Source organism: Fusarium redolens (genome assembly GCF_020744475.1).
Source record: "Fusarium redolens strain MPI-CAGE-AT-0023 chromosome Unknown BKA55scaffold_1, whole genome shotgun sequence".
Classification (NCBI taxonomy): Eukaryota; Fungi; Ascomycota; class Sordariomycetes; order Hypocreales; family Nectriaceae; genus Fusarium; species Fusarium redolens.
In genome coordinates, this window is record NW_025763664.1 from 1,967,914 (window position 1) to 1,981,825 (window position 13,912).

General features: G+C 49.4%; 5 protein-coding genes across 5 annotated transcripts; 3 read left to right on the forward strand and 2 right to left on the reverse strand.

Moving 5' to 3' along the window:
* Nucleotides 1-2,464: 2,464 nt before the first annotated feature.
* BKA55DRAFT_495450 (uncharacterized protein) lies at nt 2,465-5,889 on the forward strand (the record flags this gene model as incomplete). Its single annotated transcript, XM_046186285.1, has 6 exons — nt 2,465-2,648; nt 2,724-2,869; nt 2,920-3,013; nt 3,064-3,292; nt 3,344-5,733; nt 5,789-5,889. The coding sequence occupies 6 exons, from the start codon at nt 2,465-2,467 to the stop codon at nt 5,887-5,889; spliced, it is 3,144 nt and encodes a 1,047-aa protein (XP_046056371.1).
* A 626-nt stretch (nt 5,890-6,515) lies between these two features.
* BKA55DRAFT_549073 (uncharacterized protein) lies at nt 6,516-10,586 on the reverse strand. The gene has a single exon (XM_046191171.1). The coding sequence runs from the start codon at nt 10,392-10,394 to the stop codon at nt 6,690-6,692; it is 3,705 nt and encodes a 1,234-aa protein (XP_046056372.1). The 5' UTR covers nt 10,395-10,586; the 3' UTR covers nt 6,516-6,689.
* Nucleotides 10,587-10,702: 116 nt separating this feature from the next.
* Nucleotides 10,703-11,200, forward strand: BKA55DRAFT_549074 (uncharacterized protein). The gene is made up of 2 exons (XM_046191172.1): nt 10,703-10,894; nt 10,959-11,200. The coding sequence occupies exons 1-2, from the start codon at nt 10,784-10,786 to the stop codon at nt 11,166-11,168; spliced, it is 321 nt and encodes a 106-aa protein (XP_046056373.1). The 5' UTR covers nt 10,703-10,783; the 3' UTR covers nt 11,169-11,200.
* A 212-nt stretch (nt 11,201-11,412) lies between these two features.
* On the reverse strand, nt 11,413-12,700 carry BKA55DRAFT_497982 (Eisosome component PIL1-domain-containing protein; the record flags this gene model as incomplete). Its single annotated transcript, XM_046186509.1, has 5 exons — nt 11,413-12,038; nt 12,091-12,274; nt 12,325-12,458; nt 12,523-12,580; nt 12,644-12,700. 5 exons carry the CDS (start codon nt 12,698-12,700, stop codon nt 11,413-11,415), a joined length of 1,059 nt encoding a protein of 352 aa, XP_046056374.1.
* Nucleotides 12,701-12,927: 227 nt separating this feature from the next.
* BKA55DRAFT_532258 (uncharacterized protein) lies at nt 12,928-13,461 on the forward strand (the record flags this gene model as incomplete). Its single annotated transcript, XM_046189318.1, has 3 exons — nt 12,928-13,066; nt 13,168-13,319; nt 13,354-13,461. The coding sequence occupies 3 exons, from the start codon at nt 12,928-12,930 to the stop codon at nt 13,459-13,461; spliced, it is 399 nt and encodes a 132-aa protein (XP_046056375.1).
* Between the last annotated feature and the right edge of the window lie 451 nt (nt 13,462-13,912).

Sequence of the window (13,912 nt, forward strand, 5' to 3'; positions counted from 1 at the left end):
ATCACGTCGATCTCGGAAACTCTTGCCAAACAACCACTCAAAAATGTTCCAGGCAACGGCTTTGCCTGGGGAGGGTGGGATGAGGATGCGCTGGCGATGCCAACACACACCCATGAGCCCCACGGATGACCGAGCTACTGGTACAGATACAGCCATTGGACCACAGCTACAGAAGCTAGGAAAGAAGTCAGAATGGCGGCTATATTTGGACTCTTCAGAGCCAAAAAGCTTTCTATGTTCGTGATCCAGAATCCGTTGTAAGCGAGAGGTTCCTGGCAAAACATGGAATATCCCAGGTCAGTGATCAGCTCAACCATGAGCTAGAGCGCAAAGAAGTAATTCAATCGGCCGAGGGCGACTCGATATGGAATAAATAAGAAAAAAGACAGATATTGCCTCTCATGACGTGGAGTTGGGCTGAAGACTGCTTGATAACAGTGCTGTTATTGGCAGGGGAGCGAGCATCAGAAGAGGCTATGGTTGCGGCGCTTTAGTTCTAATGGAAATGGAGCTCTAAAAGAGGCACGGGAATTACGAAACGTTGGCGGCGAGCCACCCGCCATAGTGCTCGATAGCATTAAAGCGCAATATGAGAAAATGCGTATCGTTTGGCTGCTCATATCTTTGGGCCCAGGAAACATGATGAGCTAAAAGCTTTTGGCGTCCAACCATGGCGCCAAGATGACACGCTTGCAGGGGCCACTGGCGGTAATTACCCCTGTCCATCATCCCAAGTTGGATCTCGTTGATGAAGCTTAACCTCCACTGAATACATATGCTGCCGGGAACTCGAGTCACCTGCATATTCAGAGACTATTGACGATATGACCCGTGTTGAAGAGTTCTGCAAGCCATTTCTCGGCCGGTGAAACTGTGACCGGAGCAAACTGGTGCGATAAAAAGGTCGTTGGTGCCCATGAGGCCATCCAATTAATTAATTACACGGGCAGCCCGCTTGCTCGATGTAATTAAAAAGCAGAACTTTAAGGAACGTGGAGATCCACTCGACTAATAAAGCCTTGGCGTTGTGCAACGGCTGAGTCCCGTCTGCTAGTGCTAGCTGATCCAATGGTTGTGTTTGGTGTGTACCTTTCTGTGACTCTCATAATTTCTGTTCGAGGGACGGGAAAGAAATCAAGGTTGCTGTTAGCAAATGATATGAGAAGATTGCAAAGATTTTATGATTAGTTTGTAGAGGTATCCTCAAGCAGGGCAAACTTATTATTCTTAGAAGAGCCTGTTGAATAAGTGTCACTAAATAAGAAAAGTTGGCAACTTCTTTTTCTTACCTGAAGGACCCTTGAGATAGACTGGAATGGGCCAAGAAACTCAAGGCCGAGGGCAACTCGTGTGTCATGATTCTCAGCCTCATTGTTACAGTGTACAATTATGTATGTGTTGTGTGTTGCACAGCATGACCGTTGTTACAATAAGAGGCTGTAGATTTGATTCAACTATCAACCAAGCAACTCATACAATTCAGTCAACATTGTTGAATATTGTTCGATCTGTAAACTATTCATCTCCATGATAACTCAATCTATGCACGCCCATCACATCCATATTGCCCCCCCCCCCCCAACCCCTACCCGCCCCATGTCCTCTTGTTCATGCTCTCTATCCTCTCATCCCAGCGAGAAGCCCAATTCCCAATCTTAGTGCTCTTGTTCTTTTTTTCATTGTACGTACCGTCCAATCCAATCCTATTCAGTCCACCATGAGCCTGGTCGCGCATCCCAGTCGCCCCCTGAGCGCGTCCCCCCCATCCCACTGTCACCCTCACAATTCTCATTTTGTCGTCTCATCTAGACTAGAGAGTCGCTTTTTCTCCTCTTAACCTTCTCCTCTTGTATGATTCAACTTTTCCTTCTTTTCCATTTTCATCTATTTTCTCTAAACCCTGGCTTCTTGAGCCCCTCCTTTTTCCATTCTTTCTTCTCTCTGTTTCGTTTCGATACCCAGTAGCCAATCTCTGTGTTGACCTCTGAATAACTGAGGTGCAGAGGGGAAAAAGCGTCCCCTACTAATTTTATCTGTACGCCCACCCAACTTGGCTCATCTGCCGCAGGTACGCATCAAAACTGCCCGATGCCCACCTTCCCTGACTTACACGTCTCGCCTTGTCTTGCGTGCAGCAGCATCTTCAGCAAACGACACCGTCATCATTTTTATTCCTACTAATACTTTTCACCAAAAAGTTCTCGATTCTCCATTGTTACTTTTCAATTCTCTTATCGACAAACGACCAAAACCTTGCTCTTTTACAACTTCAGCTGGGGAAATTATAACGAATACCTAGCTGCTGTTACCTTATTTAAAGCATCTCCTGAAAGATCACCGCCCCTTTATTTGAGATCTACTTCGACTCGACCCGACGTCACTTTCCCTATATCCAGCGCATGGAATTTCGCTGCGGTCTCGTTTAATTCTCGATTTCGAATTATCATTCTAGCCATAACACATAATGGCAGGCCTTTTTTCTCGCCTCAAGGGCAAGGATGGCAAATCCAAAAAGAAAGGCGCAAACGATTCTACACAGCAACTACCACAAAAACCACAATGGACAGACGCTTGGGCACGCACATATGTTGAGCCTGAAGAAGTTCACGAGTTGATCCGATGCTGCACAGAAGAGCTCAAGGCTCGGGGTATGTCAATTATTATATGAAATACATAATCTGTATCTTTATGTGCACAGCATGCTGATCGCCATGTCATACCAGGCCTCGACCACCCTTTCCTCTTATTGCCATACCGTCCCACCTCCGATCCCAGCGCCGTTCGTTCCTTTATTCGCCATTTCTTCGAATCCCATGCCAATTTACGAGGCGAACAATTGACACAAGAACTCCGCATGACGGAACCTATGGTCAGTAAATGTGCGAAAGAGGGGCATGATCGCAACTAATGTTGAGATAGGTGGTTTCTGGAGTCGCCAAATGGTGCTGGAGTCGCATTCAGGGGGGTATCGTTGGTTGGGATGCGTATGAACTATTCAAAGTGGGAGAAATTGGTATGCGCTTCTCAATCTAGGTTTGCCAACTATGCTAACTTATACTACAGACTCGAACATGGCCCGAGACTCTTTCAAGACGTTCATTCCCATCAGTGTTGAGAATGGTGCCCGTCAGCGCATTATCTTCGACTTCTTCGACCTACTTGCCGCAGTTGCAGCGCACGGCAAGTCCAATGGTCTAGGCGGACGAAAGCTTTCACGAATGGCAGCATGGTGGGCATTCGAACATAAAGATACCAAGAAGGGTTTCGAAGGAGGTTACGATGCTTGGCTTCGGTAAGTACCCCTGAGGCTTATGATGTTCGCGATTGCTTACCCAGAAACTAGTGCCGCCGATGCCACAAGCCATATGTTCTTCGCCTTCCTTAGATCTCTCTCACCCGAGCAAAATGTCACTGGTATTACCATGCTACCTAGATCCCTCCAGAAACTACTTCAAGAAACCGAGTATCCTCCTCAGCGACCTTCTCTTATGATGTCAACCACGAACAAAGTTGTTATGATTGTGGATACTGTATCGCCAACTCCTTTTGCGCTCCTTCGGAGAGCAAACCACTTCCAATATCGTGATTCGGACCGCGCATTACAAGAGTTTTCTGAGTACGACGACCCCGTGCAGGCTTTGACAGACGAATGTCGCCGTGTTCTCAAGGCTATTTCTGGTGCCAATCAGTCACAAGCTTCAAGCTCGAAGCACTCTACAAGCTTGCGCGACGCCTCCTGGTCACGATTTGAGGATATTGGCTTCTCTTCTACCCTGGATGAGGACGAAGACGACGACGATAGTGCTTTGACCTACAAGCGCCAGCCACCCGCTCTGCGAAGAACCCCTGCTTCTGGTAACGGACTCGGTAGACCGACAACCCCGTCTTGGGCCGACTTTCTTTCTTCGGGATTTGTGGATGAAAACCAGCCTGCTCGGTCAAACTTGCTTCTACCCCCTGACAAGGTTCTGCCTCCCCTCGAAACCCAGAGACAACAAAGTTCTCAATCGCATCGACCAAGGCTTGAACATGATCACTCGCTTGAGCCTGGTGAGCTCGCAAGTATTGCAACCTTTTTGCTGGATGATTCGTTCTGGTGGGTTTGGATGTCCAGTCTTGCCCCTGAGGAGACTGCAGAGCGCAAGTCGGCCTTCGGACGATGCGCCGTTATCGAAACCAAGATCACTAGTGGCCGTTGGCTCGTAATGGAGGAAATGGTTGCCGGCGCAGCTCCTGAACCTCAGGAGGGTGCATATATTGCAGAGAAGAAGGGACTTTTTAGCTGGACAAAACGTGGAAAGGGCCTAGGCCGGCGGAAGTCGACAGCCAATAAGTCAGTCGAGAACATTGGCCAAGGCACCAGTAAGGCCAGCATAGGTCCCGATACTCACGCCAGAATCCAAGCCAAGGCTGCGCAGCTTCGTGCGCAGGAACAGCAAGGAAAGAAGCTGGCTCAGCAGCCCCTGTACCAGCGCCGTGGTCGAACTGATGCTGAGCTCATGGCAGAGAAGACTAATAGTGTTCTCACCCTTCAGCCTACAATCATTGGCGAGGCTTCATCAGCATTGAAGTGGGTTTCTAAGTATGATAAGGGAACAATTAAGGATTTGTACATGGCCAACAACAATGCGGGTCGCGGAACTATGGTATCGCCAATTCCATCCGAGAGCATGAACGGTGACGCTGCTTCTAACAGTGGCACACAAGCTCCGGAACGGCCTCCTCAGGTGCCCGTTAAGGACGTGGCATCCCCTATCACGTCGCCTACTTTCTCGCCTACTTCGAACGAGACAATGAGGAAGCCCCTCCCTCAGCCAGAACAGCCCGTCGAGGCTCAGCCACAACCTGAGCCTGTTCAGGCACCCACCCCCGAGTCGGTTTCAGAGCCGGTTCAAGAGCCTACACCTGAACCAGTGCTTCCCGTCAGCCCTCTTAGCCCTGTGCCACCTCCTAAGGACGAGGTGCCCCAGGACTTGACTCGCGAGAATATGGTTTCTCCTACTCCATCAAGCCCTGAGAACAAGAAGAAGAAGAAACTTCAAAAGGCAGAAAAGGAGAACCGCGGTTTCCGCAAGTTGTTCCGCAAGAACAGAAGCTCCAAACTGCCTGATGACGCTGCTGCCAATGTTCATGAGTTCCTTCGCCAGACCCAAGCAACACCAGAGCCCCAGGCGCAGAAGCCCCCTACTCCAGCTGACACACCTGAACCCGCAGCCGTTATCCAGCGTGTTCCTGTGCCTCAACCCGCACAAGCTGATGAGACTGATATGCCTACCCCCACACCTGCTGCTGAGTTTGTGACACCAATGGAGGAACCTGTACAGCGAGTCGATACACCTCAGAAGAACCAGGATATTGCCGAGCCCACTATCGACCAGTCACAGATAGCCCTCAGTGCCAAGGACTCGGCTCCTGCTCAGAAGGCTGTCCCTCAGTTCAACCAAGGCCCTCTTCAAGACCAGCCAGCCTTTGCTCCTGATTCGGATGACGAAGACGACGCAACGCCTCCTCCTATTCCTCGATCACCCCGCCATTCTCCCCAGATTGGAGGCCCAGCGCAGCCTGAGGAGAAGCTAAGTCACAGTGCTGGTCCAGGAGTTCAAGATCGATGGGCACAGATTCGAAAGAACGCTGCTGAGAGGGCCGCTACTCGCCCTGATGACCAGCTTCGACCATCGTACAGTAACAGCAACAGAACTGGAGATGGCGACGACGATACAAGTGGAGAAGAGAGTAAGTCTACATGGGAATCTTCATACCGGATAGCAAGACTAACATTATGTTCCAGCTATTGAATCTCGTGTTGCCCGCATCAAGGCTCGTGTAGCCGAGTTGACGAACAACATGGAAGGTACAAATGGCCCTCAGGCTAATGCCCCTCGCCATTAGATAACCTCCAGCGAGACAGGCTTCTCTCAGCCTGAGGTGGAATTGTATCATGGCCTTCCTTCATTGCCAGCGCGGACGAAGTCTGTCCTTTATACGAACAATCGCGACGACGTGACACATCTACGAGACACATTTCGCAAGCCTTGCACACGTTTAATACCAGCCGACGCTGATTTGCTTTCTTCATTTTTCTCTGGCCTCGTTTCTTTATTTTTTGAGTTTCTTCTTTCTCGTTTGACATATGATACCACTAGAAGATGTAAGAAGAGAAAAGCAGCGAATCCTGACAGTTACATGAGAAGAACGAGGGGGTCAAGAAACAATGGACTGGGCTTTTCCGAGTGCCATGAAATCCTGTATTTACTCATATGTTTTTCAGCCCAAATTCTAGCAAACCCCCTTATTCAGCGTTTATTATATATATCTTGCTTTGGGGACCATCCTTGGACTCGTCAATGTTGTCGTAAATGTGGTGACTTGCTTGAAAGTGAAATTTTAATAAAAGAAGCAGCTCGATATTTCTAACTTGGAACTCCATACATATATTTATTGAGTTAGTTCCTTGTAGGTTGGCCTTAGGGAGCAAGAAAACTTTGGATCTTTATCTTGAATGATAAAAAGATTTAGGTAAATTTAGTATAGACTTAGGATGTCTTTAGATAAGTTATTTTAATCACTTAGGATAAAGGTCCTAAGTTTTCTTGTCCCCCCTTGGTTAGATAGCTATGGTATCCATTTGCAAGATGCTCTAATTAGATCAAGTAGTCTAATATAATTATTCTGCATAAATTTATTGAGATCTATGATGCTCTCACTCGCTTACCTTGGCCACGACCTCTACTTGGGGGCTCTTCATCTTTTTCATCGCCAACTTCTTCAGCATATTCCTCTTCCTCGACCGGAGCCGCTGCGTTCCTCCTTGATGCTCTCTTTCGCTTTCCGCCATTCTCAGCACCCCTGAGCTCTTCACCTGCGACATTTGCTCGCAGACGATCCACCGCTGCAGCCATGCGCTTGCTTCCTTGAGCTTTCTGTCTTGGTGCAAATGCCTCCTTAGCTCCAGCTCCAACACTACCCCCAAAGAATCTGGTGATGTTGCTCTGTGTGCCTTCGCGATCTCGCTTATTCATATCCTTAATGACTGGAACAAGAACCTCGTCCGTGCGTTCTTTACTCCAACCAATGGTAGCCATCAGGAACTGTCGTAGTCCCTCCACGTCTGGCACACCCCATTGGAAATTCTCATTGCTGTCGTCGACCTCGGGGTGTAGGTACGCATCATACACAGCTGGGTTAGGAAAGCCTGGTGGGAGGAAGAGTTTGGTGCCTTGAGATTTGCGAAACTTCTTGCGGAAGGGCGTCGAAACATCAGCGTCCTTAGGGCGTGTCTGCGATTGCACCGATTTCCACCATTCGCGAAAGTTCTCTAACCCAGACTTGCCAGGAAACTCGGACAGAATCTCAACAGCTGTGACAGGACCGACACCGGGCAATCCTTCAGTGTAATCGGAGCCCAGCAGATGTGCAAGAGAGATAAGCTGCTCTCGAGACAGAGACAACTCCTTCTCAATGTCGCCCACCAGGTAGCACTCAACAAATTTGTTGCTATTAAACATGTTCTTGTACACTCGTGTGCCACCGAACAAGAAGGTATCCGAATCGTCAGTCACAATGCCATCGACAAGTCCTAGACGGACGAGCTCGGCGCATTGAGCTTCAGCTTCCATAGGGGCGGTGATGTAAGGAATACCAAACAGACGAAGCAGAGCTTGGCACTCCGTGATCATGACTTGAGTGACCTCATCCGCGTCTCGGCGGTCTTTCTTCTGTTGGTTCCGAAGGGCACGCAGTTCTCTTTCATAGTCCTCTTTGTTTTGTTCGGCCGTTTTGTTATTGAGCTCACTAGCGAAACGGGCATGCTCTTCGGCTTCCTCGGCCATTTGTGCCATAAGCTCTTCGTCACCAGGATCACTGAACTCGTCGTACTCCACGTCGTCAAAAAGCCCATCGTCGTCGCTATCAAGTTCTTGGTTTCCTTCCACTGCTGGCGCACTGATGGAAGGAAGTTCCTCAAAGATAGGCGTAGGGCTCTTTTCTGCCGCGACCTCGGCCAAAGCATTGGTGGGTACTACATCTTCGAATTCTGGCTCGGGTGATTCTGATTCTCGAGACTTGTTCTCATCTTCTTGTACTGTATGTCCAGCTGGTTCCTCCACTGTACGATCCGCAAGCCCTTGAGCTTCTGGTACAGGTGATGGCTCCTTGGCCTTATCTGCTACTTGTTCAGGGGCATCCTCCCGCTCATGTGTTAGAGTTGAAGCTTCCCTTGTCAATTCTGGCTCTTCAGTTTGAAGAGGAGCTTCCTTGATCTTCTTGGTCTCGTCTTCCGCGTCGATGGTAATGGGTTCATTCTGGGCAGGCTTCTTCGGTGATGGTGCTTTTTCCAAAACCTCGACATCACTATCATCGTCTGACGATGAGTCAATGTGGATCAGCTGATCTTGCATCTTGCGGCGATACAGTCTATCCTCTTCTTCAGCTGCCAGCCTGTCTGCATTGTTGATCTCACGCTCTGCTTCTTGCTGCTTCTTCAGCGATTCTCGGATATCCGTGTCATCCGTCAACCAAGGCGGCAAAGGTCTGGGTGCGTTCTCATCCTGCAGTTCTCTCTCAAAACCACCAGCCGTGTCGTCCTCTTCGTCATTGGAAACTGTTAGGTTTTCATTCGGAGCTTCAGCTTTCTTACTTGATCCAGCTTCTGGGGCTTTCTTCTTTCCAAATAGTGACGAGCCCCAGTCAAGTTTCGGGAACGGCAATGGGCCATCAAATGGGTTTTTCTTGTTCTCAACGGCGGGTACAAACTTTGGTTTTGGCTGAGGCTTCTTCTTCATCCTGGCTTTTGCAAGCACCGTCTGCATATCTTCGTCGCTGTCGCTATCAGCAGCGGTATCACGCTCTTGGCGCCTAGGTACAGCAGCACTTGCTCTATTATTGACAACATGAGCAATCATAGAGCCTCCTTTGGCTGTGATGGGTTTTTGTGCGTCAACCGACTTTTGTGTCCATTTAGGGGCCTCCATGGGAACGTCTTCGAACTCCTCCTCATTCTCTGACTCTTGTCCAACTCCATGTTGGTTTTGTAGTGACATGGCTATTGCGCGGTTGAGGTCATCCTCTTCGTCAGCCTGTAGCGCTTCTTCGGGTGGTTGTTCAAACAGCTCATCTGTACTCCCGACGTTCCCGCCGACAAATAGTGACTCCTCGCCCTGTGGAGGGGACTCTTTACGGTGGTTACCATATAATTGCCGCCGTCGTGCCGCTATATCCTGGGCTGCTTGGTAGCTAGCAACCTGTGCGGCAGAAGGTTTTGGGAGTCGGTTCAGGCCCTCGATAGGAACATCTTCAAAATCTTCCTCGTCATCCTCCTCGTCTTCCTTGGATTGGTATTGAACTTGAATGGCATCCACGTCGATGGGTTTATGTGCCTCTCCAACGTCCTTGTCTCTGCTGACCACACCCAGAGCCCATCCTCCCTCAGCACCCTCATTCTTTACAAGGATATACTCTCTGTTCTTTTCGCCAGCAACTCGTGCATTGACTCCAAGTGTCAAGTCGGTACCGGTCATGCCCACTTCAAACATGAGGCGTTGAGTGAGGTGATTACGTTCCTTGACCCTTTCAATCTGGAACTTAGAAAAAGCCATACGGTCCGGGAACATTTCTTCCAGCTGCTCTTTGCTGAGACCCATTCTGAGTCGACTTCTGAGTCTTGCTGCATTCAGGATATTGTATCGATCAGGAGCTGGAAGACTCTTGAAGAATTCGCCGTCAAAATCAATCTTGCTGAAGTCGTAAAGGTTGATGTCTTCACCATCATGAAACTGTCGCGCATATTCTTCCAGCTCTTCCACACTCATGATCCGAGGATCCTCTGGCTTTCCCATCGCCGCGATACCACCACCATCTAGATCGGGGAGATGGTAGGCGTCCTGCTTTCGAAATGTTCTTCCTTTCTGTCTCTCCTTTTGGGATAGGAGAGCTTCGTCATCGTAAACAAGTTGACTGGCATCAGGAATCACTTCTTGTTGCTGCTCTTCCCGGGCAGATATATCGCGTTCTCGGTCTCCCCGTCTGCGATCATGGTCTTCTTCTGCAATGCGCTGCATCTGTACCGCTAGCAGTTTACCAGCCGTTCGTACGGCATCTTCACGACGTCCCTCACGTCTTCGCTTTCGATGCTGAATCGTCTGTCTCTTGAGAACTGGTGCACCGCCGTCGAAGACAAAGACTGGTTGTATACCGAACCAGAGGAGCTTGCATATACGACGGAAGAAACCGACGACGTGCGAGTTGCGCAGTGCATTGCCTTCCTTGTCGCGCACAGCTTTAAGAAATTGGTATATCCAAATTGAGGCATCGACTGCGAGTCGCTTGCGATTTAGAGTCGCGAGGTTCGTCGGTCGGGCGCATGGCTGAACAACTGTCCATAGGCCGGTCACACCCATGATAGGCTATGACCGTGAATGCGATACAGGTCCGTAGAATAGGGAGAGGCACAGGCCTTTTGTTCAAGGGATACGCCCTCGTCCAGGGAGAGAAATGACCATTGTCTGGCGATGGATAGAAAAGGAAGGGTCAAAGTTTCTACACTTAGCTAGATCTTGAAAAGGGGAAGATTAGAAGGTCTAAGATTTAAGAAACAACCCAAAGTTCACGGTTGCCTTCAGCATCGAGCTTCTATAACGTCAGCGTGGGGCCGATATATCGCCGCTAATCCGTAACCGCTAACCATTTTCTATCTGCAAAATCCATGAGCATCACATTCCCCACGTCCTCACCAGTATCACAATTAGAACCTTCAAACCCCCTGGCTACTAAGCCTTCTGGAGAAGAAATGGACACAGAAAAGGCTCGGGAATACCTCAGCAGTATTCTAAACAAGAACCTTCGCGTGTACACCTCTGACGGTCGGTTGTTCTGGGGCGCTCTAAAATGCACCGACCCTGTATGTTTCAATACCCTATATCTTACTGAGACCCTCAGCTGTCAACCACTAACATGGTCTTAAGGACAAGAATATTGTGCTGGCTCACACTTATGAATATCGGCAACCATCTTCAAGGGAGCGTGAAAAGGCAGCAGAGAAAGCAGATGGTGAAACTGTCAAGGTCGACATGACATCTCGTTACTTGGGGTTGATTGTCATACCTGGGGAGCACATTGTAAAGATGGAAGTTGAGGAGTTTGCAAGTCAAATGAGGAACCAAATCATCATATGATGCAATGAATACAGACATAATATTAATGAATTAAAAATACAACTAGGCTACCGCAAGAGAAAGTTATCGTACCCAATTAGCCTTTTGCAACCCGTCCAGCCTAAAGCTACCCACAACGCCTTGTACAACCAAGATTGCGTTCCCATCATTACTACCAAACGTGAGGAAAGCAGGACACACTCTCGTCCTCTTTCACGTAGCCTAAATTCCGTGTTCACTTTGCCACACTAATCATGAGCACTTTCTATGCGGCAACAGCTTCCTGTGTGCGTCCACGAGACTCGCCGTTCAGACCGCCATCGCTGTCCAGAATGGAGCCTCGAGCATCCTCCTCTTCCTCTTCTTCGTCGCTATCGAGATCATGGCCCCGAGCGGTCCAAGAACTTCCATCATTCAAGGGCACATCCTGACCGGAGAGATCGTGGCCCTCACCCCTGTTACGGATGTTGTTACGGCGTCGCTGAGACAGTGTACGGGCGCGGGTAGAGAGCTTGGAAGAAACGACAGCGTTGGAAGTAACCCAGTTGGTGAGGGCGTCTTCACAATCTTGGATAATGGCCTTGCTAGCCTCATATCCGTCGTAGGCCTGGCGGGTCTCACCGGGAGTGACGGGGGTGTCGTCGATAAGCTCGAGGAGGTGCTTTCCATAGCCAGCGATAATGGCAACCTTCTCACAATGCTCACGGAGAGCATCGAATTGGTAAGTATAGGCAGCCTTGACCTTCTCTCGAGTGATGTTAGAAAGCTGAGCCTCAGCAACAAGAGACTCGGCTTCAGCTCGAACAAGTTCCTGTTCGAGGACGACAATCTTGGGTGAGTTGGGCTCTTTGTACTTGAGCTGAGCGATCTGATCAGTAATTTTCTGCTTGCCTAAGTCGGAGTTAGTAGTCAATACGCCAGTTAGGTGTTGGGTGGTTCTTACGGTCACGACTAGGCTGAACCGAGGCTTCAATGTTACGGATGCTCTTCATAGTAACTCGGTATTGGTCGTAACGGTCGACGTATTGGTCCTCGAGCTCGCCAATCTCGTACAAAAGGACACCAAGCTTGTCGGTAACGTCGGAAACATCCTCGTCACCAGCCTCGCCCCAGATGGATAGTTGTTGCTGTCAAGTTAGTCTCGTTACTTCGTGTGATTGGGGTATTGATCACGTACAGCAACTTCCATTCGCTCACGAGCAACAGTCTCCAAGCTTCGCATCACATTCTTCTCCATCTTGACCAGCTGGGAGAGCTTCTTGGCCAAGTCCGGGCCAAAGGCACCGCCAGCATTGCGACGAAGGGCATGTCCTACATGGAAGATATTGTTAGTTTTGTTGGAATTGGCCGTCGAAGTGGCGTGATGCTAGCTTACCGAAGCTGCTTTTGAAGAGGCGGCCGGATTTTGTCGACGACGGAGGTGGCGGGGGGTTCTGTTCAAAGTCAGTTTTGCTGTCGCATTGAGTTGTGGCGCTATAAGCTTCGATTGCACGCACCTGAAGCTGGGAGGCAGTAGGCGCCCGGGTCTGGCGCATAGAATAGGTGCGATGCATGATGAATGTTGTTGTTTATGAATGCGACGAGCGGTGGAGCTGAGTATGGATGACAAGAAAAGGGTCCAGCAAGGACAGGCAGGGAATAAATAATATCAGGTGGGGATTAACGTGGGTTGGAGACGGAGATGGAGATCACAGCTGCAGAGCTGAGAATCAAGCAAGGATAAGATGTCGGAGAAAACACGAAGAGAAGATCGTGGCCGGGCTGCTGGGAACGTTATATGATGGAGGCCAGAAACAGGGCAAGGCTTGGGCTTGGGCTCTGGTGGTGTTTGTTGCTGCGGAGAACCAAGATCGTCACCTTTTTTGATGCGGGAGCTGAGAGCGACGTCATCAAGACTCCACTTGGATCAGAACGAGTGAGTGAGGTCTTCGATACAGACGGGCGCTAGCATCTAGTGTATGTCTACACCGCAGCCCCTGGTGATCGCAGCATTGCTCGAGGTACTGCTACTTACGTCAAGCGTGTCTCAGGTCTACGTCTTGCATTCTACGGGCCTCCGCCAAGGATCCTCACCTGTGCATCCGGAGAGGCCCCCATAGGCCCCCTAGAACTGGACTGACCCCGGATGCGGTTCACGACCACCAAGCTTCGGTCGAATCCAGCGCAGCGCTAGTGAGTCTCTAAGATGAAATATGACGATATAGAGGCACAAGTTTGGGGTCTTTTTGGAGGTCAGTGGGTGGGTGAACGGGCTCTAAAACTGAGCGATCCTCCGGCAGTCTCCAGCCCGAAAGATAAAGGAGACAAGGAGTAATTGAGGCAGCCCAGAAACCGAATTACCGCAAGGGCCCTCTTCACATGTTGTGGTAGGGTTAGTTCCGATCTTGATGTCAGTCGTTTCGTGAAACAGGGTCTTCTCCGAAGTTGAGAGCACTTTCTCGAAGCAGTATGGATTGATTTGACGAGGCTGAGGAGTGTTTCAATGATATCAAGTCTGGTATTAGTATTGAGTAAGATACATAAAGGCTGCGTGTAATTGGCTATAAAAAGTTCCAATAGAATGCCAAGGATATGGTTGTTAAACTACCGGAGCCAAGAGAAATACTTTCCATACCTTAATTACGTCGACTTTGATCGTTGGGTTACAGGTTCGATCGCAGCTTAGCATCCGGCAATTCCGATGAACTATGGATTTTACTCTTGAGTGAGCCTCACGTGAGACAGCCTATTACCTCTAAGATATATCAAAACTCAGGAAAAAGATG

What these genes read in the sequence shown, in the direction of transcription:
- BKA55DRAFT_549073 (XM_046191171.1), bottom strand. Translation starts at nt 10,394, where the DNA reads ATGGGTGTGACCGGCCTATGGACAGTTGTTCAGCCATGCGCCCGACCG.
- BKA55DRAFT_549074 (XM_046191172.1), top strand. Translation starts at nt 10,784, where the DNA reads ATGGACACAGAAAAGGCTCGGGAATACCTCAGCAGTATTCTAAACAAG. An exon ending in CTCTAAAATGCACCGACCCT is followed by an intron (nt 10,895 to 10,958) that starts GTATGTTTCAAT and finishes CATGGTCTTAAG; the next exon opens with GACAAGAATATTGTGCTGGC.